Below are 20,359 nucleotides of genomic sequence, written 5' to 3'. Positions count from 1 at the left end.
AGGTACAGACTAGGTATATTCCGACAAGAGGGAAAGGCAGGGGAACCAAAGCCAGGGCTCCTTAAGAGATAGACAATAGGGTGAAACAATAAAAGAGGGTGTATGATGCATGTCAGGTGAATTCTTCAAGTGAGAATCAGGCCAAATACAATAAGTTGAGAGGGGAAGTGAAGAGGAAAATAAGACTGGCAGAGAGAATGAGAATAGAATGGCAGTTAACATAAAAGGGAACCCAAAAATCTTCTACTGGAATGTAAATAGTAAGAGGGTAGTAAGAGGGCCAAAGAAGGTGATTTATGTTTAGAGGCACAGGGCAAGGTTAGAATATTTAACGAGCGCTTTGTTTCAGTGTTCACTAAGGAAGAGGTTGCTGACAAAATATCGGTTGAAGCAGAAATAGTAGAGGTAATGGATGAGGTGAAAATTGATAAGGATGTACTGGAAAGGCTGGCTATGTTTAGAGTGGATAAGTCTCCTGGTCCAGATGGCTTGCATTCCAGGTTCCTAAGGGAAGTGGGAGTGGAGATAACAGAAGGGGGGAGGTGCCAGAATATTGGAAAATGGCAAATGCAACACCCTTGTTCAAGAAAGGGTGTGAGGACATTCCTAGTAACTATGGGCTGGTCAGTTTAACACCAGTGGTGGGTAAGGTTTTAGAAACAATGATTGGGAAAAAAACTAACAGGCATTTGGAGATGTTTGAGTTATTTAAGGAGAGCCAGCACGGATTTGTAAAAGGCAGATCATGTTTGACTTGTCTAATAGAATTTTTTGAGGAAGTAACAAAAAGAACGTTGATGTAGGGTTTGCAGTAGATGTTGTCTATATGGATTTTACAAAAGTGTTTGACAAAGTACCACATGAAAGGCTGGTTACCAAAATTAAGGCTGATGGAATAGGATGGTCAGTGTCAGCTTGGATAAGAAATTGCCGCAAGGACAGAAAACAGCAAGGCATGGTAAATAGTTGTTTTTCAGACTGGAGGATGGTAGACAGTGGTGTTCCCCAAGGGTCAGTGCTAGGACCACTGCTGTTTTTGATATATATCTATCACGAGGGACAAAGTATTTGACAAACTAATGGGACTAAAGGCAGACAAGTTGCCAGAACCTGATGGCCTACATCCAAGGGTTTTAAAGGAAGTGGCTGCAGAGATAGTGGAGGCATTGGTCGAAATATTCCAGAACTCACTGGATTCCGGGAGGGCCCCAGCAGATTGGAAAACCACTAATGTGATGCGCCTGTTCAAGAAGGGAGGGAGACAGAAAGCAGGAAACTATAGGCCAGTTGACCTAACATTGGTCGTTGGGAAAATGCTAGAGTTCATTATTAAGGAAGAAGTAGAAAGACACTTAGAAAAGCTTAACGCAATCAAACAGAGTCAACATGGTTTTGTGAAAGGGAAATCATGTTTGACAAATTTGCTAGAGTTCTTTGAGGATATAACAAGCAGAGTTGATAAAGGGGAACCGATAGATATAGTGTATTTGGATTCCAGAAGGCATTCGATAAGGTGCCACATAGAAGATTATTGCACAAAATAGAAGCTCACGGTATTGGGGGTAAGCATTAGCATGGATTGAGGATTGGACAGAGAGTCGGGATTGATGGATCTTTTTCAGGTTGGAAAAATGTAACTACTGGAGTGCCACAAGGATCAGACCCAGGACCTCAATTATTTACTATCTATATTAATGACTTGGAGGAGGGGGCAGTGTGTAATATTTCCAAATTTGCTGATGATACAAAAATAGGTGGGAGGGCAGGTTGTGATGAGGACATAAGAAATATGCAAGGGATATAGATAGGTTAAGTGAGTGGACAGAAACTTCGCAGATGGAGTTTAATGTAGGAAAGTGTGAGGTCATGCACTTTGATAGGAAGAATCAAAAGGCAGACTATTATTTAAATGGAGAGAGACTCCAAAAACGTACAGCAAAGAGGGATCTGGGTGTTCTTGTGCATGAAACACTATAAGTTAGCATGCAGGTGCAGCAAGTAATTAAGAAGGCAAATGGAAATTTGGCCTTTATTGCTAGGGGGTTGGAGTTTAAAAATAGGAAGTCTTGTTACAATTGTACAGGGTGTTGGTGAGGCCGTACCTGGAGTACTGTGTACGGTTTTGGCCCCCGTATTTAAGAAAGGATATACTGGCATTGGAGGCAGTTCAAAAGAGATTCACTAGGCTGATTCCTGGGATGAAGGGGTTGACTTATCAAGAAAGGCTAAACAGGTTAGGCCTTTATTCATTAGAGTTTAGAAAAATGAGGGGTGATCTTATTGAAATGTATAAGATTCTGAGGGGGCTTGACAGGGTAGATGTTGAGAAGATGTTTCCGCTAGTGGGGGAATCTCGAACTAGGGGACTTAGTTACAGAATAAGGGGACACTCATTTAAAACTGAGATGCCAAGGAATTTCTTCTCTCAAAGGGTAGTGAATGTTTGGAATTCTCTACCTCAGAGAGTTGTGGAGGCTAGATCACTGAAAGTATTTAAAGAGGAGGTTGATAGATTTTTGAAATATCGGGGAATTGAGGGCTATGAGGAGCTGGCACGAAAGAGGAGTTGAGGTCTGGGGCAGATCAGCCATGATCTTATTGAATGGTGGGGCAAGCTTGAGGGGCCGAATGGCCTACCCCTGCTCCTATTTCTTATGTTCTTAAATGACTTGGATATTGGAATAGAGAGTAAAATTACAAAATTTGCCAATGATATCAAACTTGGAGGTCTGGCAATCCCTGAGGATGATACCAATTGATTGCAACAGGACATAGATAGGCCAGCAGAATGGGCAGACATGTGGACAGATGGAATTTAATACAGAGAAGTGTGAGGCAATGCATTTTGGCAGAAGGGATACGGAGAGACAATATATATTTAATGGCACAATTCTAAAGAGTGTGCAGAGCTAGAGGGACCTGAAATTCATGTGCATAGATCTTTGCAGGTGCCAGGACATATTGAGACAGTAGTTCACAAAGCATATGGTATCTTGAGCTCTGTAAATAGAGGTATTGCGAAAGCAGGGAAATTATGCTTCATAGCATTGTGTTCATTTCTGGTCACCTCACTTTAGAAAGGATGTAATGTTCCTTGAGAGGGTGCAGAGGAGATTTACCAGAATGGTTCCAGGGATGAAGGATTTTAGCTACAAGGTTAGGTTGGAGAATCTAAGGTTGTTCTCATTGGAGCAAAGGTGGTTTAAGGGAGATCTGGTAGAGGTGTACAGGATTATGACAGGTTTAGATAAGTTAGACAAAAAAAGCGGTTCCCATTGCTGATCGTACAAGGGTACACAAATTTAAGGTTTTCGGCAAGAGATACAGGAAGGATGTGATGAAGCACGTTTTTATGCAGTGTGTGGTAAATACCTGGAACTCGCTGCCTATGAGGGTGGTTGAAGCAGAGACAATGACTTCGAAAGGAAATTGGATGGACACATGAGGGAAATAAACCTGCAGGGGTATGGAGATAGAGTGGGGGAATGGAACTGACTAGATTGCTCTACAGAGAGCCAGTGTGAATTTGATGGGCCGAGTGGTCTCCTTCTGTGCTGCAATGACTCTATGGCACGACAAGTTTAATATTTTTGTGGAGCTGGGAGGAGCATGAGTGCACCGGGACTGCTCCTCCACAATTGCGATACACTGCCCCTCACACTTACATTTCTGCTGATTGTTTGGTCCTGTATTGGTAGGCCTTAATCCTGTGAGTAGCAGTGGGATGCCCTTTTGGCACCCTGCAGCTGGCTGGTCCAATATTAATGAGGCTGCAGCTCAAAATCACTGCTATTTCTCCACTGTGAGTGATTAGATTATGATTAGATTAGATTAGATTAGAGATACAGCACTGAAACAGGCACTTCGGCCCACCGAGTCTGTGCCGAACATCAACCACCCATTTATACTAATCCTACACTAATCCCATATTCCTGCCAAACATCCCCACCTGTCCCTATATTTCCCTACCATCTACCTATACTAGTGACAATTTATAATGGCCAATTTACCTATCAACCTGTGTAGGCGACCAGCTGGCTACTTCTACGGTCGGTCACTAAAACAGGCAGTGACAAAGTGGTATTGTCACTGGACCAGTAACCAGAGGCCCAGACTAATGCTCTGGGGACATGGGTTAAAATCCCATCAGGGCAAATGGTGAAATGTGAATTCAATTAATAAATTTGGAATTAAAAAGCTGGCATGAAACCATTGTCGATTGTTGTAAAAACCTATTTGGTTCATGAATGACCTTTAGGGAAGGAAATGTGCCATCCTTACCCGATCTGGCCTACATGTGGCTCCAGACCCACAGCAATGTACTTGACTCTTAAATGCCCTCTGAAATGGCCACTCAGATCAAGGGATGGGCGATAAATGCTGGCCTCAGCAGCGACGTCAATATCCCATGAACGAATGAAAAAAAGCACAAAATTGACCCCAGTATACCTAAATTTCTAAAAGGCTTTCAATAAAGTTCATAGACTCACAGAATTGTTACAGGGCAGAAGGAGGTCATTCGGCCCATCATGTCTGCACTGGCTCTCTGAATGAGCAAATTCACGTCATGTCATTTTCCCACCTTCTCCCCATAACCTTGTACATTTTTCCTTTTCAGGTAACAGTCTAATTCCCTTTTGAAGGCCTCGATTTGAACCTGCCTCCACCACATTCTCTGCCAGTGCATTACAGATCCTAACCACTCGCTGTGTGAGAAAGATTTTCTTCAGGTTGCTTTTGCTTCTTTTGCCAATCACTTTAAATCTGTAGCCTCTCGTTCTCAATCCTTTCATGACTGGGAACAGATTTTCCCTATCTACTCTGTCCAGACCCCTCATGATTTTGAATACCTCTATCAAATCTCCTCTCAGCCTTCTCTTCTCCAAAGGAAACAGTCCCAACTCAAAGAACAAAGATAATTACAGCACAGGAACAGGCCCTTCGGCCCTCCAAGCCTGCGCCGATCCAGATCCTCTCTCTAAACATGTCGCCTATTTTCTAACCTTCTGTATCTCTTTTCTTCCTGCCCAATCATGTATCTGTCTAGATACATCTTAAAAGACTCCATCGTGCCCGCATCTACCACCTCCGCTGGCAATGCGTTCCAGGTGCCCACCACCCTCTGCGTAAAGAACTTTCCACGCATATTCCCCCTAAACTTTTCCCCTTTCACTTTGAACTCGTGTCCTCTAGTAATTGAAACCCCCACTCTGGGAAAAAGCTTCTTGCTATCCACCCTGTCTATACCTCTCATGATTTTGTACACCTCAATCAGGTCCCCCCTCAACCTCCGTCTTTCTAATGAAAATAATCCTAATCTACTCAACTCCTCCAAACTATCTTCATAACTGAAGTTCTTCATCCCTGGAACCATTCTCGTGAATCTTTTCCATACTCTCTCCAATGCCTTCATGTCATCCCTAAAGTGCGATGCCCAGAACTGGACGCAATATGCCAGCTGAGGCTGAACTAGTTTCGATACAAGTTCCACATAACCTCCTTGCTCTTGTACTCTATGCCCCTATTCATAAAGCCTCGGATACTGTATGCTTTATTAACCACTTTCTCACCCTGTCTTGCCACCTTCAATGATTTATGCACATGTACACCCAGGTCTCTCTGCTCCCACACCCCTTTAGAGTTGTACTCTTTATGTTATATTGTCTCTCCATGTTCTCCCTACCAAAATGAATCACTTCACATTTCTCCACATTGAACTTATCTGCCACTTCTTTGACCATTCTACCAACTTGTCTATGTTCTTTTGAAGTTCTACACTATCCTCCTCACAGTTCACAATTGTTCCAAGTTTCGTAACATCCGCAAATCTTGAAATTGTGTCCTGTACACCACCGTCTAGGTCATTAATAAATACCAGGAGGAGCAAGGGTCCCAACACTGACCCCTGGGGAGCTCAACTACAACCCTTTCTCCAGCTCGAAGAACATCCATTAACCACTACTTTCTGTTTCTTGTCACTCAGCCAATTCCATACCCATGTTGCTACTGTCCCTTTTATTCCATGAGCTACAATTTTGCTCACAAGTCTATTGTGCGGCATTGTATCAAACGCCTTTCAGAAATCTATGTAGACCACATCAACCGCATTGCCCTCATCAATCCACTCTTACCTCTTCAAAAAACTCCAGCAAGTTAATTAAATGTGATTTTCCCTTAACAAATCCGTGCTGGCTTTCCTTAATTAACCCGCATTTGTCTATGTGACTATTAATTTAGTCCTGAATTATTGTTTCTAGAAGTTTCCCCACCACCAAAGTTAAATTGACTAACCTATAGTTGCTTGGCTTATCTTGGCATCCTTTTTGAACAAGGGTGTAACATTTGCAATTCTCTGGCACCACCCCTGAGTCTAAGGAAGACTGGAAAATTATGGCCACTGCCTCTGCAATTTCCACTTCCATTTCCAATTCTGTCAGTATCCTTGGATGCATTGCATCCAGCCCTGGTGCTTTGTCAACTTTTAGTATAGACAGCCTATCTAATACCTCCTCCGTATCAATTTCAAATCTTTCTAGTGTTTTAATTATCTTCTGTTTCACCGTGGCATGGATAGCATCTTCTTCCTTGGTAAAGACCAATGCAAAGTATTTAGTTAATACCTCAGCTGTGCCTCCTGCCTCCATGCGTAAATCCCCTTTTGGTCCCCAATCGAACACACAAACATATGATTAAGGAGCAGGAGTAGGCCACTCGGCCCTTCGAGCCTACATTCAGTAAGTTCATGGCTGAACTGATTACTCCACATTTCCACCTACCCTCGATAAACTTTCACCCACTTGCTTATCAAGAAGCTATCTATATCTGCCTTTAAAATATTCAAAGACTCTGCTTCCAGCACCTTTTGAGGAAGAGAGTTCCAAAGACTCATGACCCTCTGAGAGAAAAAATGGCTCCTCATCTCTGTCTTAAATGGGCAATCCCTTATTTTTAAACAGTGACCCCTAGTTCTAGATTCTCCCCCAAGGGGAAACATCCTTTCCACTTCCACCCTGTCAAGACCCCTCAGGATCTTATATGTTTCAATCAAGTTGACTCTTATTCTTCTAAATTCCAGTGGATACAAGCCTAGCCTGTCCAATCTTTCCTCATAGGACAGCCCACCCATTCCAGGTATTAGTCTAGTAAACCTTCCCTGTACTGCCTCCAATGCATTTACATCCTTCCTCAAATAAGGAGACCAGTGCTGTACGCAGTACTCCAGATGTGGTCTCACTACTGCCCTGTATAGCTGAAGCATATCCTCCCTACTTTTGTATTCAATTCCCCTCACAATAAACAATAACATTCTATTAGCTTTCCTAATTATGTGCTGTACCTGCATACTAACCTTTTGTGATTCATGCACTAGGACACCCAGATCCTTCTGCATCTCAGAGCTCTGCAATCTCTCACCGTTTAGATAATATGCTTCTTCTTTATTCTTCCTGCCAAAGTGGACAATTTCACACATTCCCACATTATACTCCATCTGCCAGGTCTTTGCCCACTTACTTAACCTATCTATATCCCTTTGTAGCCCTCTTATGTCCTCTTCACAAGTTACCTTCCCACCTATCTTTGTCTCATCAGAAAATTTGGCAACCATACCTTTGGTCCCTTCATCTAAGGGACGGCACAGTGGTGCAGTGGTTAGCACCGCAGCCTCACAGCTCCAGCGACCTGGGTTCAATTCTGGGTTTTGCCTGTGTGGAGTTTGCAAGTTCTCCCTGTGTCTGCGTGGGTTTCCTCCGGGTGCTCCGGTTTCCTCCCACATGCCAAAGACTTGCAGGTTGATAGGTTAATTGGCCATTATAAATTGCCCCTAGTATAGGTAGGTGGTAGGGAAATGTAGGGACAGGTGGGGATGTGGTAGGAATATGGAATTAGTGTAGGATTAGTATAAATGGGTGGTTGATGGTCGGCACAGACCCGGTGGGCCGAAGGGCCTGTTTCAGTGCTGTATCTCTAAACTAAAACTAAACTAAGTTATTTATATAAATTGTAAAAAGTTGAGGCCCCAGCACAGATCCCTGTGGCACACCACTGGTTACATCTTGCCAACCAGAAAATTACCCATTTATGCCTACTCTCTGTTTCCTGTTAGCTATCCCACCACCAGTGGGATATCCATGCCAATATGTTACCCCCTACACCATGAGCTTTTATTTTCTGCAAGAACCTTTGATGTAACACCTTATCAAATGCATTCTGGAAATCTAAGTACAATACATCCACTGGTTCCTTTTTATTCACAGCACATGTAACTCCCTCAAAGAACTCCAATAAATTGGTTAAACATGATTTCCCTTTCACAAAACCATGTTGACTCTGCCTGATTACATTGAATTTTTTGAAATGCCCTGCTATAACGACTTTAATAATAGCTTCTAACATTTTCCCTAAGACAGATATTAAGCTAACTGGCCTTTAGTTTCCTGCTTTCTGTCTCCCTCCGTTTTTGAATAAAGGAGTTACATTTGCTATTTTCCAATATATCGGAACCTTCCCCGAATCTAGGGAATTCTTGAAAATTAAAACGAATGCATCAGCTATCTCTCTAGCTACTTCTTTTAAGAACCTAGGATGAATCAGGACCCGGGGACTTGTCAGCCTGCAGTTCCAACAATTTGTTCAGTACCACTTTCCTGGTGATTGTAATTTTCTTGAGTTCCTCCCTCCCTTCCATTTCCTGACCTACAGATAATACTGGGATGTTACTTGTATCCTCAATAGTGAAGACCAATGCAAAATATCTGTTCAATTCATCTGCCATCTCTTTATTATCCATTATTAATTCCCCAGACTCACTTTCTATAGGACCAACTTTGATAACTCTTTTTAAAATAACTATAGAAACTCTTACTATCTGTCTTTATATTTCTAGCTAGCTCTGTCTCATACTCTAATTTTACCTTCCTTATCAATCGTTTAGTTGTTCTAAGCTGTTTTTATATTCTGTCCAATCTTCTGACCTGCCTCCCATATTTGTGCAATTATATGCTTTTTCTTTAAGTTTAATACTATCTTTAACTGTTTCAGTTAATCACGGATGGCAGCTCCCACCCTTGGAATTTTTTCTTTCTCGTTGAAATGTATCCATTCTGCGTATTCTGAAATATCCCCTTAAATGTCTGCCACTGCATCTCTATTGACCTATCCCTTAACCTAATTCAGTTTAGTTTAGAGATACAGCACTGAAACAGGCCCTTCGGCCCACCGGGTCTGTGCCGACCATCAACCACCCATTTATACTAATCCTACACTAATTCCAATTTCCTACCACATCCCCACCTGTCCCTGTATTTCCCTACCACCTACCTATACTAGGGGCAATTGCTAATGGCCAATTTACCTATCAACCTGCAAGTCTTTGGCTTGTGGGAGGAAACCGGAGCACCCGGAGGAAACCCACGCAGACACAGGGAGAACTTGCAAACTCCACACAGGCAGTACCCAGAATTGAACCCGGGTCGCTGGAGCTGTGAGGCTGCGGTGCTAACCACTGCGCCACTGTGCCACCCTTTCACTTTAGCTAGCTCTGCTTTCATGCCCTCATAATGCCCTAATTTAAGTTTAAAATACTGGTCTTGGACCCACCCTTCTTTCCCTCAAACTGAATGTAAAGTTCAATCATATTATGATCGCTGCTACCTAGGGGCGCATTAACTATGAGGTCATTAATTAGTCCTATCTCGTTACACAATACCAGGTCTAGTATAGCCTGCTCTCTGGCTGGCTGCAGAACGTAATGTTCCAAGAAATTAGCCCGAAAACATTCTATGTACTCCCCATCTAGGCTACCTCTGCCCATCTGATTTTTCCAGTCTATATGTAGGTTAAAATTCCCCATAATTATCTCTGTACCTTTCTCACAAGATGCCATTATTTCTTCTTTTATACCCCATCCTACAGTGTGGTTAGCGTTAGGTGCCCTGTACACCACTCTCACAAGTGACTTCTTGCCTTTATGATTTCTCGTCTCTACCCAAACTGCTTCTACATCCTGGTCTCCTGATCTTAGGTCATCCCTCTCTATTGCGCTAATACCATCATTAATTAACAGAACTACCCGTCCACCTTTTCCGAGCTTCCTGACCTTCCTAAATGTCATGTACCCTTCAATATTCAGGTCCCAATCTATGTGGCCCTGCAGCCATGTCTCTGTAATGGCTATCAGATCGTACCTATCTATTTCTATTTTCCCTCTCAGTTCATCTGTTTTGTTTCGAATGCTACGTGTATTCAGATACAGAGCCTTTAGTTTTGTCCTTTTATTATTTTTGTAACCTCTAACCTCATCTGTTGATTTACTCTTAGATTTGTATTCTCTGTCCCTTCCTGTCACAGTCTGTTTATCATTTTCCATTTTGATACCTTGCTCTCTTGCCTTGTCTCTACTCCTTGATTTACCATATCCTCCCAAATTTGATCCCTTGCCCCCACTATTCAGTTTAAAACCCTCTCTACTTCCCTCGTTATGTGGCTTGCTAGAACACCGGCCCCAGCACGGTTCAGGTGTAGACCCATCCAACGGTACAGCCACCACTTTACCAGTACTGGGTGCCAGTGCCCCACAAACCAGAACCCACTTCTACCACACCAGTCTTTGAGCCATGCATTAATTTTTCTAATCTTATTTGCCCAATGCCAATCCAGAGATTATTACCTTTGAGGTTCTGCTTCTTAATTTGGCGCCTAGTTTCTCATACTGATTATGCAGAACCTCTTTCCTTGTCCTGCCTATGTCCTTTGTACCTACATGGACCACGAGAACTGGATCCTCCCCCTCCCACTGTAGGTTCCTCTCCAGCCCTGAGCAGATGTCCTGAACCCTGACACTGGGCAGGCAACACAGTCGTCTGGACTCTCGCTCTTTGCTGCAAAGAACAGTGCCAATCCCCCTAACTATACTGTCCCCTACTATCACTACATTTCTTTTTTCTCCCTCCACTTGAATGGCTTCCTGTACCATGGTGCCATGGTCAGGTTGCACATCCACCCTGCAGCCCCCACTCTCATCCAAACAAACTGAAAGAACTTCACACCTGTTGGACAATTGCAAAGGCTGAGGCTCCTGCACTCCTGCGCTTTGGGTCCCCTTACTTGCCTCAGCTGCAGCCACGCGCTTCTGTCCCTGACCACTGACCAAATCAGAAGACTGTATCCTAAGGGGTGTGACCGCCTCCTGGTACAAAATGTCCAGGTAACTTTCCCCCTCCCTGATGTGTCGCAGTGTCTGCAGCTCAGCCTCCAGTTCAATGACTCTGAGCCGAAGCTCTTCGAGCCACAAAAACTTACTGCAGATGTGTTTGCCCTGGATCGCACTGGCATTCAGGAGCTCCCACATGCTACAGCCATGTCACAGCACTTGTCCTGCCATCCTTAATGTGTTTTATTTAACTACTTAATTATTTTATTCAATTATTTATTTTATTTTCCTTTTTTCGTAAGTTTTATTAAACTTACCACAAATTCCTTTATTATTTTAAATGTTAGGATTAGAATGGAACGTAATCACCAGATACTCACCAAACTGGTAGCTTCTTTGCAAACCAGTCACCTACCTGCTTGCCTGTGATGTTTGATGCTATGTTTGATTTATATTGAATTAAATTAAAAGCTTACCTGTATACTCACCCCAGCGGCTCTGTTTCCCTGCTCTCACTGTTGATTATGACGTCACTCTGATGGCACTTTTCGATTTTTCCCTGCTCCGCTCCTGCTGCTCCCGCCATGCTCCTCTCTCTCTCTGTCTGCTCCCGCCGTGCTCCTCTCTCTCTCCACTCCCGCCGTGCTCCTCTCTCTCTCTCCACTCCCACCATGCTCCTCTCTCTCCACTCCCACCATGCTCCTCTCTCTCTCCACTCCCGCCATGCTCCTCTCTCTCTCCACTCCCGCCGTGCTCCTCTCTCTACACTCCCGCCATGCTCCTCTCTCTCTCCACTCCCGCCGTGCTCCTCTCTCTCCACTCCCGCCATGCTCCTCTCTCTCTCCACTCCCGCCGTGCTCCTCTCTCTCCACTCCCGCCATGCTCCTCTCGCTCTCCACTCCCACCATGCTCCTCTCTCTCTCTCCACTCCTGCCATGCTCCTCTTTCTCCACTCCCGCCGTGCTCCTCTCTCTCTCTCCACTCCCGCCGTGCTCCTCTCTCTCCACTCCCGCCGTGCTCCTCTCTCTCTCTCCACTCCCGCCATGCTCCTCTCTCTCTCCACTCCCGCCGTGCTCCTCTCTCTCTCTCCACTCCCGCCGTGCTCCTCTCTCTCTCTCCACTCCCGCCGTGCTCCTCTCTCTCCACTTCCGCTGTGCTCCTCTCTCTCTCTCTCCACTCCCGCCGTGCTCCTCTCTCTCTCTCCACTCCTGCCATGCTCCTCTCTCTCCACTCCCGCCGTACTCCTCTCTCTCTCCCCACTCCCGCCATGCTCCTCTCTCTCTCCACTCCCGCCGTGCTCCTCTCTCTCTCTCCACTCCCACCATGCTCCTCTCTCTCCACTCCCACCATGCTCCTCTCTCTCTCCACTCCCGCCATGCTCATCTCTCCACTCCCGCCATGCTCCTCTCTCTCCACTCCCGCCGTGCTCCTCTCTCTCTCTCCACTCCCGCCGTGCTCCTCTCTCTCCACTCCCGCCGTGCTCCTCTCTCTCTCTCTCCACTCCCGCCGTGCTCCTCTCTCTCTCTCCACTCCTGCCATGCTCCTCTCTCTCCACTCCCGCCGTACTCCTCTCTCTCTCCCCACTCCCGCCATGCTCCTCTCTCTCTCCACTCCCGCCGTGCTCCTCTCTCTCTCTCCACTCCCACCATGCTCCTCTCTCTCCACTCCCACCATGCTCCTCTCTCTCTCCACTCCCGCCATGCTCCTCTCTCTCTCCACTCCCGCCGTGCTCCTCTCTCTCCACTCCCGCCATGCTCCTCTCTCTCTCCACTCCCGCCGTGCTCCTCTCTCTCCACTCCCGCCATGCTCCTCTCTCTCTCCACTCCCGCCGTGCTCCTCTCTCTCCACTCCCGCCATGCTCCTCTCGCTCTCCACTCCCACCGTGCTCCTCTCTCTCTCTCCACTCCTGCCATGCTCCTCTTTCTCCACTCCCGCCGTGCTCCTCTCTCTCTCTCTCCACTCTCGCCGTGCTCCTCTCTCTCCACTCCCGCTGTGATCCTCTCTCTCTCCCCACTCCCGCCATGCTTCTCTCTCTCTCCACTCCCGCCGTGCTCCTCTCTCTCTCTCCACTCCCGCCATGCTCCTCTCTCTCTCCACTCCCGCCATGCTCCTCTCTCTCCACTCCCGCCGTGCTCCTCTCTCTCTCTCCACTCCCGCCATGCTCCTCTCTCTCCACTCCCACCGTGCTCCTCTCTCTCTCTCTCCACTCCCGCCGTGCTCCTCTCTCTCTCTCCACTCCTGCCATGCTCCTCTCTCTCCACTCCCGCCGTACTCCTCTCTCTCTCCCCACTCCCGCCATGCTCCTCTCTCTCTCTCCACTCCCGCCGTGCTCCTCTCTCTCTCTCCACTCCCGCCATGCTCCTCTCTCTCCACTCCCGCCGTGCTCCTCTCTCTCTCCCCACTCCCGCCATGCTCCTCTCTCTCTCTACTCCCGCCGTGCTCCTCTCTCTCTCCACTCCCGCCGTGCTCCTCTCTCTCTCTCCACTCCCGCCGTGCTCCTCTCTCTCTCTCTCCACTCCCGCCCTGCTCCTCTCTCTGTCGCTCCACTCCCGCCGTGCTCCTCTCTCTCCGCTCCTGCCGTGCTCCTCTCTCTCTCTCCGCTCCCGCCATGCTCCTCTCTCTCTCTCCACTCCCGCCATGCTCCTCTCTCTCTCCGCTCCCACCATGCTCCTTTCTCTCTCTCTCCGCTCCCGCCGTGCTTCTCCCTCTATCTCCACTCCCGCCGTGCTCCTCTCTCTCCACTCCCGCCGTGCTCCTCTCTCACCGCTCCCACCGTGCTCCTCTCTCTCTCCGCTCCCACCATGCTCCTCTCTCTCTCTCTCTCCGCTCCCGTCGTGCTCCTCTCTCTCCTTCCACTCCCGCCGTGCTCCTCTCTCTCTCTCTCCGCTCCCGCCGTGCTTCTCCCTCTATCTCCACTCCCGCCGTGCTCCTCTCTCTCCGCTCCCGCCGTGCTTCTCCCTCTATCTCCACTCCCGCCGTGTTCCTCTCTCTCTCCCTCCACTCCCGTCGTGCTCCTCTCTCTCCCTCCACTCCCGCCGTGCTCCTCTCTCTCTCTCCACTCCCGCTGTGCTCCTCTCTCTCTCTCCCCGCTCCTGCCGTGCTCCTCTCTCTCTCTTTCCGCTCCCACCGTGCTCCTCTCTCTCTCTCTCTGCTCCCGACGTGCTCCTCTCTCTCTCGCTCTGCTCCCGACGTGCTCCTCTCTCTCTCTGTCCGCTCCCGCCGTGCTCCTCTCTCTATTTCCATTGCCGCCATGCTCCTCGCTCTCTCTCTCCACTCCCATCGTGCTCCTCTCTCTCTCTCTGCTCCCGCCGTGCTCCTCTCTCTCTCCCCGCTGCTGCCGTGCTCCTCTCTCTCTCTCTCCGCTCCCGCCATGCTCCTCTCTCTCTCTCTGCTCCCGCCATGCTCCTCTCTCTCTCTCCACTCCCACTGTGCTCTTCTCTCTCTCTCCACTCCTGCCGTGCTCCTCTCTCTCTCTCTACTCCCGCCATGCTCCTCTCTCTCTCCGCTCCTGCCGTGCTCCTCTCTCTCTCTCCACTCCCGCCGTGCCCCTCTCTCTCTCACCGCTCCCGCTGTGCTCCTCTGACTCTCTCCACTCCCGCCGTGCTCCTCTGTCTCTCTCTCTCTCTCTCCCCTCCTGCCGTGCTCCTCTCTCTCTCCACTCCCACCGTGCTCCTCTCTCTCTCCACTCCCGTCGTGCTCCTCTCTCTCTCCACTCCCGCCGTGCTCCTCTCTCTCTCCACTCCCGCCGTGCTCCTCACTCTCTCTCTCCACTCCCGCCATGCTCTTCTCTCTCTCTCTCCACTCCCGCTGTGCTCCTCTCTCTCTCTCTCTCTCTCTCTCTCTGTCTGTGTCTCCTGTCTCCAACTCTGGGGTTTGGTGTGCTTTTTAAACCTCCGCTCCCGCTGTGCTGCTCTGTCTCACTCTGTCTCCGGTCTCTGACTCTGGGCTAATCGGCCCCACTCCACTTTTTACCACCCTTTTACTTTTTATATGCCTATAGAAAACTTTGGAATTCCCTTTTCTGTACACTGCCAGTCTCTTTCCATACTGTCTGTTTGCTTCTCAGCCACATGAAAGGCTATTAACTAAATTCAAGACTGTGGAGGTTCAGGGAAAATCCCAAGACTGGATAAGAAACTGCCTGGAGGGTGGGAATTGTGTATTTGTTAAAGGAGTTATCTCAAAGTGAGGGAAATACTGAATGTGATCCCTGAGAGTTTGATGTCGGTGCAGTGCTGTTTCTAATTTACTTAAATGACTTGGGCCAGAATTTTATGTTAGGCGGGTGGCCCCGCCCATCAGCCGAAAAGTCGGGGCGAGCCCGACGCTGCCAGCCCTGCGGAGCCACGCTGGGATTTTCCGCTCCCCAGGCCCTTAAGGGCCTTGGGCAGGACTTCCACCTCTCTGAGGCAGTAAGTCCCACCTAATGGAGCTGCCAACCAATCAGTGGGCTGGCAACTCTCAATCCCAGAGGCGCCACCAGGAGCAGTGACCACTGCTGGGACTGCACCCAGCCAGTGGCAGCAAGAGAGATGCTGGCTCCTGAACCAAGGAAAGGTTTTGGGGCCTTGTCGGGGACAATCGGCCGGGCTCCAGTGAGGCAACGGGGTGGCGGGGGGGTTGCTTAGGAGTTGGGGGGGTTTAGTGTTGTCCAGTGGGGGGACGGATGGGCCATTGTGGGGGGGGGGGGGGGTGGTGCCCTCCATGGGGCACAAGAAGCGGCCTTCTGGGGGCCTTTGCTGCTGGCCACCACTGGTAAAATCCCAGAGGCGACGGGAGGAGGCCCTTAAGTGGCATTTAGTTGGCCATGTAAGAGCCTTGATTGGCCTGGGGTGGGTGGGCCTTTCCTCACCTCCGCCCCATGTAAAATTGCAGCAGGGGGCAGGAGCGCATTGGGAATGGCACCCTCCGCCTCCCATTCAATTTTACGCCATCAGCCTGCTCGTGTGGAGGCTGTAAAATTCCGGCTCTGGATTCAGAAACACAGTGCAAAATGGCCAGGTTTGTAGATGGTAACAAACTAATAGGGGCAGAGAAATAGGCAGAATGTGCATTAGTGTGAATTTTTCTAATTTTGAAAGCAGCCTTCCTTATGGCCTCTCAACTTGTAGATACGTGCCAACTAGAAATGAAACTACTGTTCATTTCAACCTTTTATATATATCTGAGAGAGAAGATATTCATTCCATGAGTCCAGGCTAAATTCAAACCAAAGTTCCAGATGTGAAAAGTTAGTGTTGTGCCTGGCTAGGCAAATGATCTGAGAAAATTGAGCTCATGCTAAGATCTGGGCCTTAATTTACAAGCAAATTGACAGAGTAGGTTCGCCCTAGAAATTGAAGAAAAGCACATTTGGGATTGGATTTTGTGCTGGAGGTGGGGCTCCTGGCGTTGTGCCAGAAAGGTGGGGGGATCCCTGGCTCTGCCTTTTCGTTCCCCCCCCACCCCCCCCAGAGCGATCCTCCAGTCTTTTTGAATCAACGTTTTAGGAGGCAGGATCCCCATCCCTTTAAAGCCAATCAGAGGGCCGGTAGCTCAGCAGTGCCACTGGGAGCGGTGGCCACTGCCAGTATAGCAGAGCCCTCGGACCCAGGCCCAGCGCTGGAACACCGGAACAGAGGTAGGTGAGGTGGGGTTGCCAGGGCCAGTCCAGAAGGCTCAGGCGAGGGTGGGTGGGCGGTTATCGTGCATTTCAGGGGAAGGGAGGTCCCAGGGGAGGAAGTTGTTCCCGCTGGGGGTCCTCTCTGAGTGACAAATTGTCCACGAAGGAGGGACCACACCCCCAAGCCCGCAGGGAGGGCTCCTCGTTTTACAATGCGTCCTCCCTGCATGGCGGAGCCACCTCCCGCCGCTGGTAAAATCCCAGTGGCAGCAGGAAGAGGCCCTTAATAGGCCGTTTATAGGCCACCTAAGGGCCTCAATTGGCCTCTGGATGGGAAGGCTGTCGTCAGCCTATCCCGCCCCTGGGAAGATCGCTGAGCATTGGGGAGGCGATGGGCCCTTCATCCCGCTGCACCTCCGCCACCCATTGCGTTACTCCATGCACCCCCTCCCCCCCCGCCTCCAATCCCGTGTCAGGGGCCTCACAAAATCCCAGCCTTGATGTTTGTGGTTCAGTTTACCAATCCTTTTCCTAATCCTGATCGATCTAGGAGATATTTTGGCAATTGCCACCAGAATTTTCTCAGAACTTCTGACATTCCACTGAAACTCCGTAATTTTATTCAGCCACATTAAAGAGTTTGCTTATTTTCCAGATTCCAGTCTGATGAAAGGTCTACATCTGAAATGTTGAACTCTTTCCTCTTAACAGATGCTGGCAGACCTGTACGTTTCCAGCATTTGTGGAGTTTTTTTCTCTCTTCTATTAGTACGGGGCTTTTCTCATTCCATTAAATATTCCCTTCTGATGTAACTGGGCTGTTCATTTACAACGTTTCTAAATATCAAGCATAAAAATCTGACATCATCCAGCCATTCTAAATATCTTGCTTGTTTCTTTGTGAGAAACGCAATGCGACAATGCAATGCCTCCAATAAGCTTGCCGAACTGATTACTGAAACTGATAATGGGCCATGCTGATCCCATAATAAGAATGTACACTGAAGATGTTTTTGTTCTTTGTTTCAGTAATGCCTTATAACAGTGCCCACCACTGCGTTGTGGAAGTAGAAAACTTTCTATTTGTACTAGGAGGAGAAGACCAATGGAACCCAAATGGTAATAACAGACTACACAGCACTTCATACTTCATTTCAAAGGGCTGTATCGACATTTTTTTTGTTAACAAGAGTAGTTAAAAATACATTTATCCATACTTCAATGTAGATAAAATCTGAAAGGGTGGCATCTCTGTGACAAAGTGATTAAGTGAAGCAAAAGTTGCCAAAAATCTCAGGACACTTATGGGGTCACTTGCCTTGCAGTCCTAGTCAGGTTTTCTCCTCACTGTGACTTTATTTTTAATCAGTGACATATGTAAAGTGTGAGTGTTCTACTTCTCAGTCTGACTTAAAGTGAACAAAGTTTCCAGTCATTTAGTTTACCAGCTGCTTGTGCACTCTATGAGCTGGATTTTACCACAGCATATTATCAGTGACGGGAACCTAAGTGATGCGACTGCCCACTGGGCAGTCAGTTGAGGCAATTAAGTGCTCAATTAAGGGCCACCTCCCACCCCCACTGGCATTTTACCAGCATCGGGAGGAGCCGACGTCACATGGGAAAACTGCCAGGTAAACCCTAGTAGCCTGGTTTCCAGGGGGAGGGGGGGGAGGCATGGGGAGGTGGGGTGCCCTCCTTTATGGTCGTGAACTCCCCATGGTCATGACACCACCAATGGATGGTGCCCCCCTGATTGTGGGTCTTGCCTGCCTGGCCCCAGCACCGTGCATAAAACCCTTGTCTTTGAGGGTGCCTTGGCATGGAAGTGCATTCTTCTTCATCCTGCAGCCTCAGCAATGGTTACCTCTAACAGTGGCACTGCCGAGGTTGCAGTGCTGCCAGCCCTCTGTTTGGACTGACAGCTCTGGGAGGTGGGCTGCTGACCTCAATTGGACAGTGGTTCCGGTAGTGGCTTCTTAATTGGCCACCATGGGTAAAATGCCACCCAGGGTCCCGCCGCTTGCCTGTGTGGGCTGTGCTTTCAGTTCTGGCAGTGGGACCACTTTTGAGAAAATTCATCCCTATGTGTTAAGAGGAGAGTTTGATTTAAACATGTATGGCCACGCAAAAATATTTAAAGGGGCCACGCAGTTAAACAAATCACCCACACACTATTAAAAAAATTAGAAGGTATGTTGCTCACTACAATAAATCATTTGTCCTACAGAAAAAAATAGGATCTCCCGGTTTAAAAACCAGAAGTGTTATAAACTTTCAGTATTTAGAAACAGAATTGCAGAGCAGAAGCAAAGATTGGCTGCCAATCACAAACTCAGGTGAAATTGTTACACTTTGCTTATGTGTATTGGACAACAAAATACAGCTTTAATAAATTGTGACTTAGACTGAAAAAGTAGTTTTGAATTGCTTTGTATCTTAGAAAGTAAAAAGCCTGTATGTATAAATTAGTTATGAATGCACAAAGGGAAGTATAGCTTTTTTTGCTAGCTGGTTAGATGTTTCTTAGATAATTGAGATCAATGTCAATTCCTAAATAACACTGAATTGCTATAAACATCCAGAAATTATTCTTTCAAGTTTGCTGTACTTTGTCTAGCAGTTAGACATTTTACTAAGTTCTAGAAAATGAATGGGATATTGATGATGTAACAGGAAATAAACATGTTTTATTTATAATTCTCTGAGTACCTTAGCATATCATAATTTATCTCTGGAACAATTTTCGTTCATTGATGCTTTTTTTTAAACAGGGAAACACAGCACTAATTTTGTTAGCCGGTATGATCCTAGATTTAACAGCTGGATACAACTCCCGCCTATGCAAGAAAGGTAACACTTTATGATATTTCAGAAATGTTTAATACTTTAATACCACACATAGCTGAGTGGTTCAGCTTAAAGTACCTCCATTGGGCCTATGTAGATATATGTGTAGGTACATTTGTCATAGTCTATAGTCATGTGGTTGGTGATAAATTAACAAAACTAATTTGGAAATCATACTTCATTAATGCACTACTGTTCAATAAAAATGCTACATTCTCAGATTGCTGTCTAATCCAACTCAAGGTCTGCATTCTTAGACTGCTGTCCACTCCAAGTCTGCACTCTAAGACTGCTGTCCTGTCTGTCTTTTTTGCATTGCAGTACAATACAATTTCTACCTTTGTGGACTGCTGGCCAATTCTAGGTCTTAATTTCTGGATTACTGCCCAATCCGAGGTCTGCATTTATGGTCTCCAGCCCAATCCAAAATCTTAATTTGTAGACTGTAGGCCCAACCAATCTAAGATCTGCATTCGTGATCTGTTGTGTAAACAATGATGGCATTCTTGGAATACTGAGCAGTTCAATGTCCACATTCTTCAATTATTGCCTAGTCCAAGATCTTTTTCTGTGGCTTACGGGAGCTTTGATGCTTATAGTGTGTGTGTGTTTGTTTGGGACATGCACTAAGAAGACTTGACTTTGGATTAAAGAAAATGAAACATTGTAATTTGAAATTCTGGGAATAGATTAGTGGAGACTTGCTGCTTCTAGAATATGAACTTTAAGATAAGCTGGGAAAACTAATGTCGACAATC

The 20,359-nt window shown here is 47.2% G+C and overlaps 1 protein-coding gene across 5 annotated transcripts in view; it reads left to right on the top strand.

Moving 5' to 3' along the window:
- klhl14 (kelch-like family member 14) overlaps positions 1-20,359 on the top strand; it is a 201,956-nt gene that overhangs the window by 108,488 nt on the left and 73,109 nt on the right. For all 5 annotated transcript variants that reach the window (XM_068030855.1, XM_068030858.1, XM_068030856.1 and 2 more), the window contains exons 4-5: positions 17,781-17,870; positions 19,526-19,604. In XM_068030855.1, the coding sequence (XP_067886956.1) occupies positions 17,781-17,870; positions 19,526-19,604 (169 nt within the window). The remainder of the gene's footprint in view (positions 1-17,780; positions 17,871-19,525; positions 19,605-20,359) is intronic.

Source organism: Heterodontus francisci, chromosome 5 (assembly GCF_036365525.1).
Source record: "Heterodontus francisci isolate sHetFra1 chromosome 5, sHetFra1.hap1, whole genome shotgun sequence".
NCBI lineage: Eukaryota > Metazoa > Chordata > Chondrichthyes > Heterodontiformes > Heterodontidae > Heterodontus > Heterodontus francisci.
Note: the sequence above shows the minus strand (reverse complement) of the source record. Positions and strands in the feature narration are given on the sequence as shown.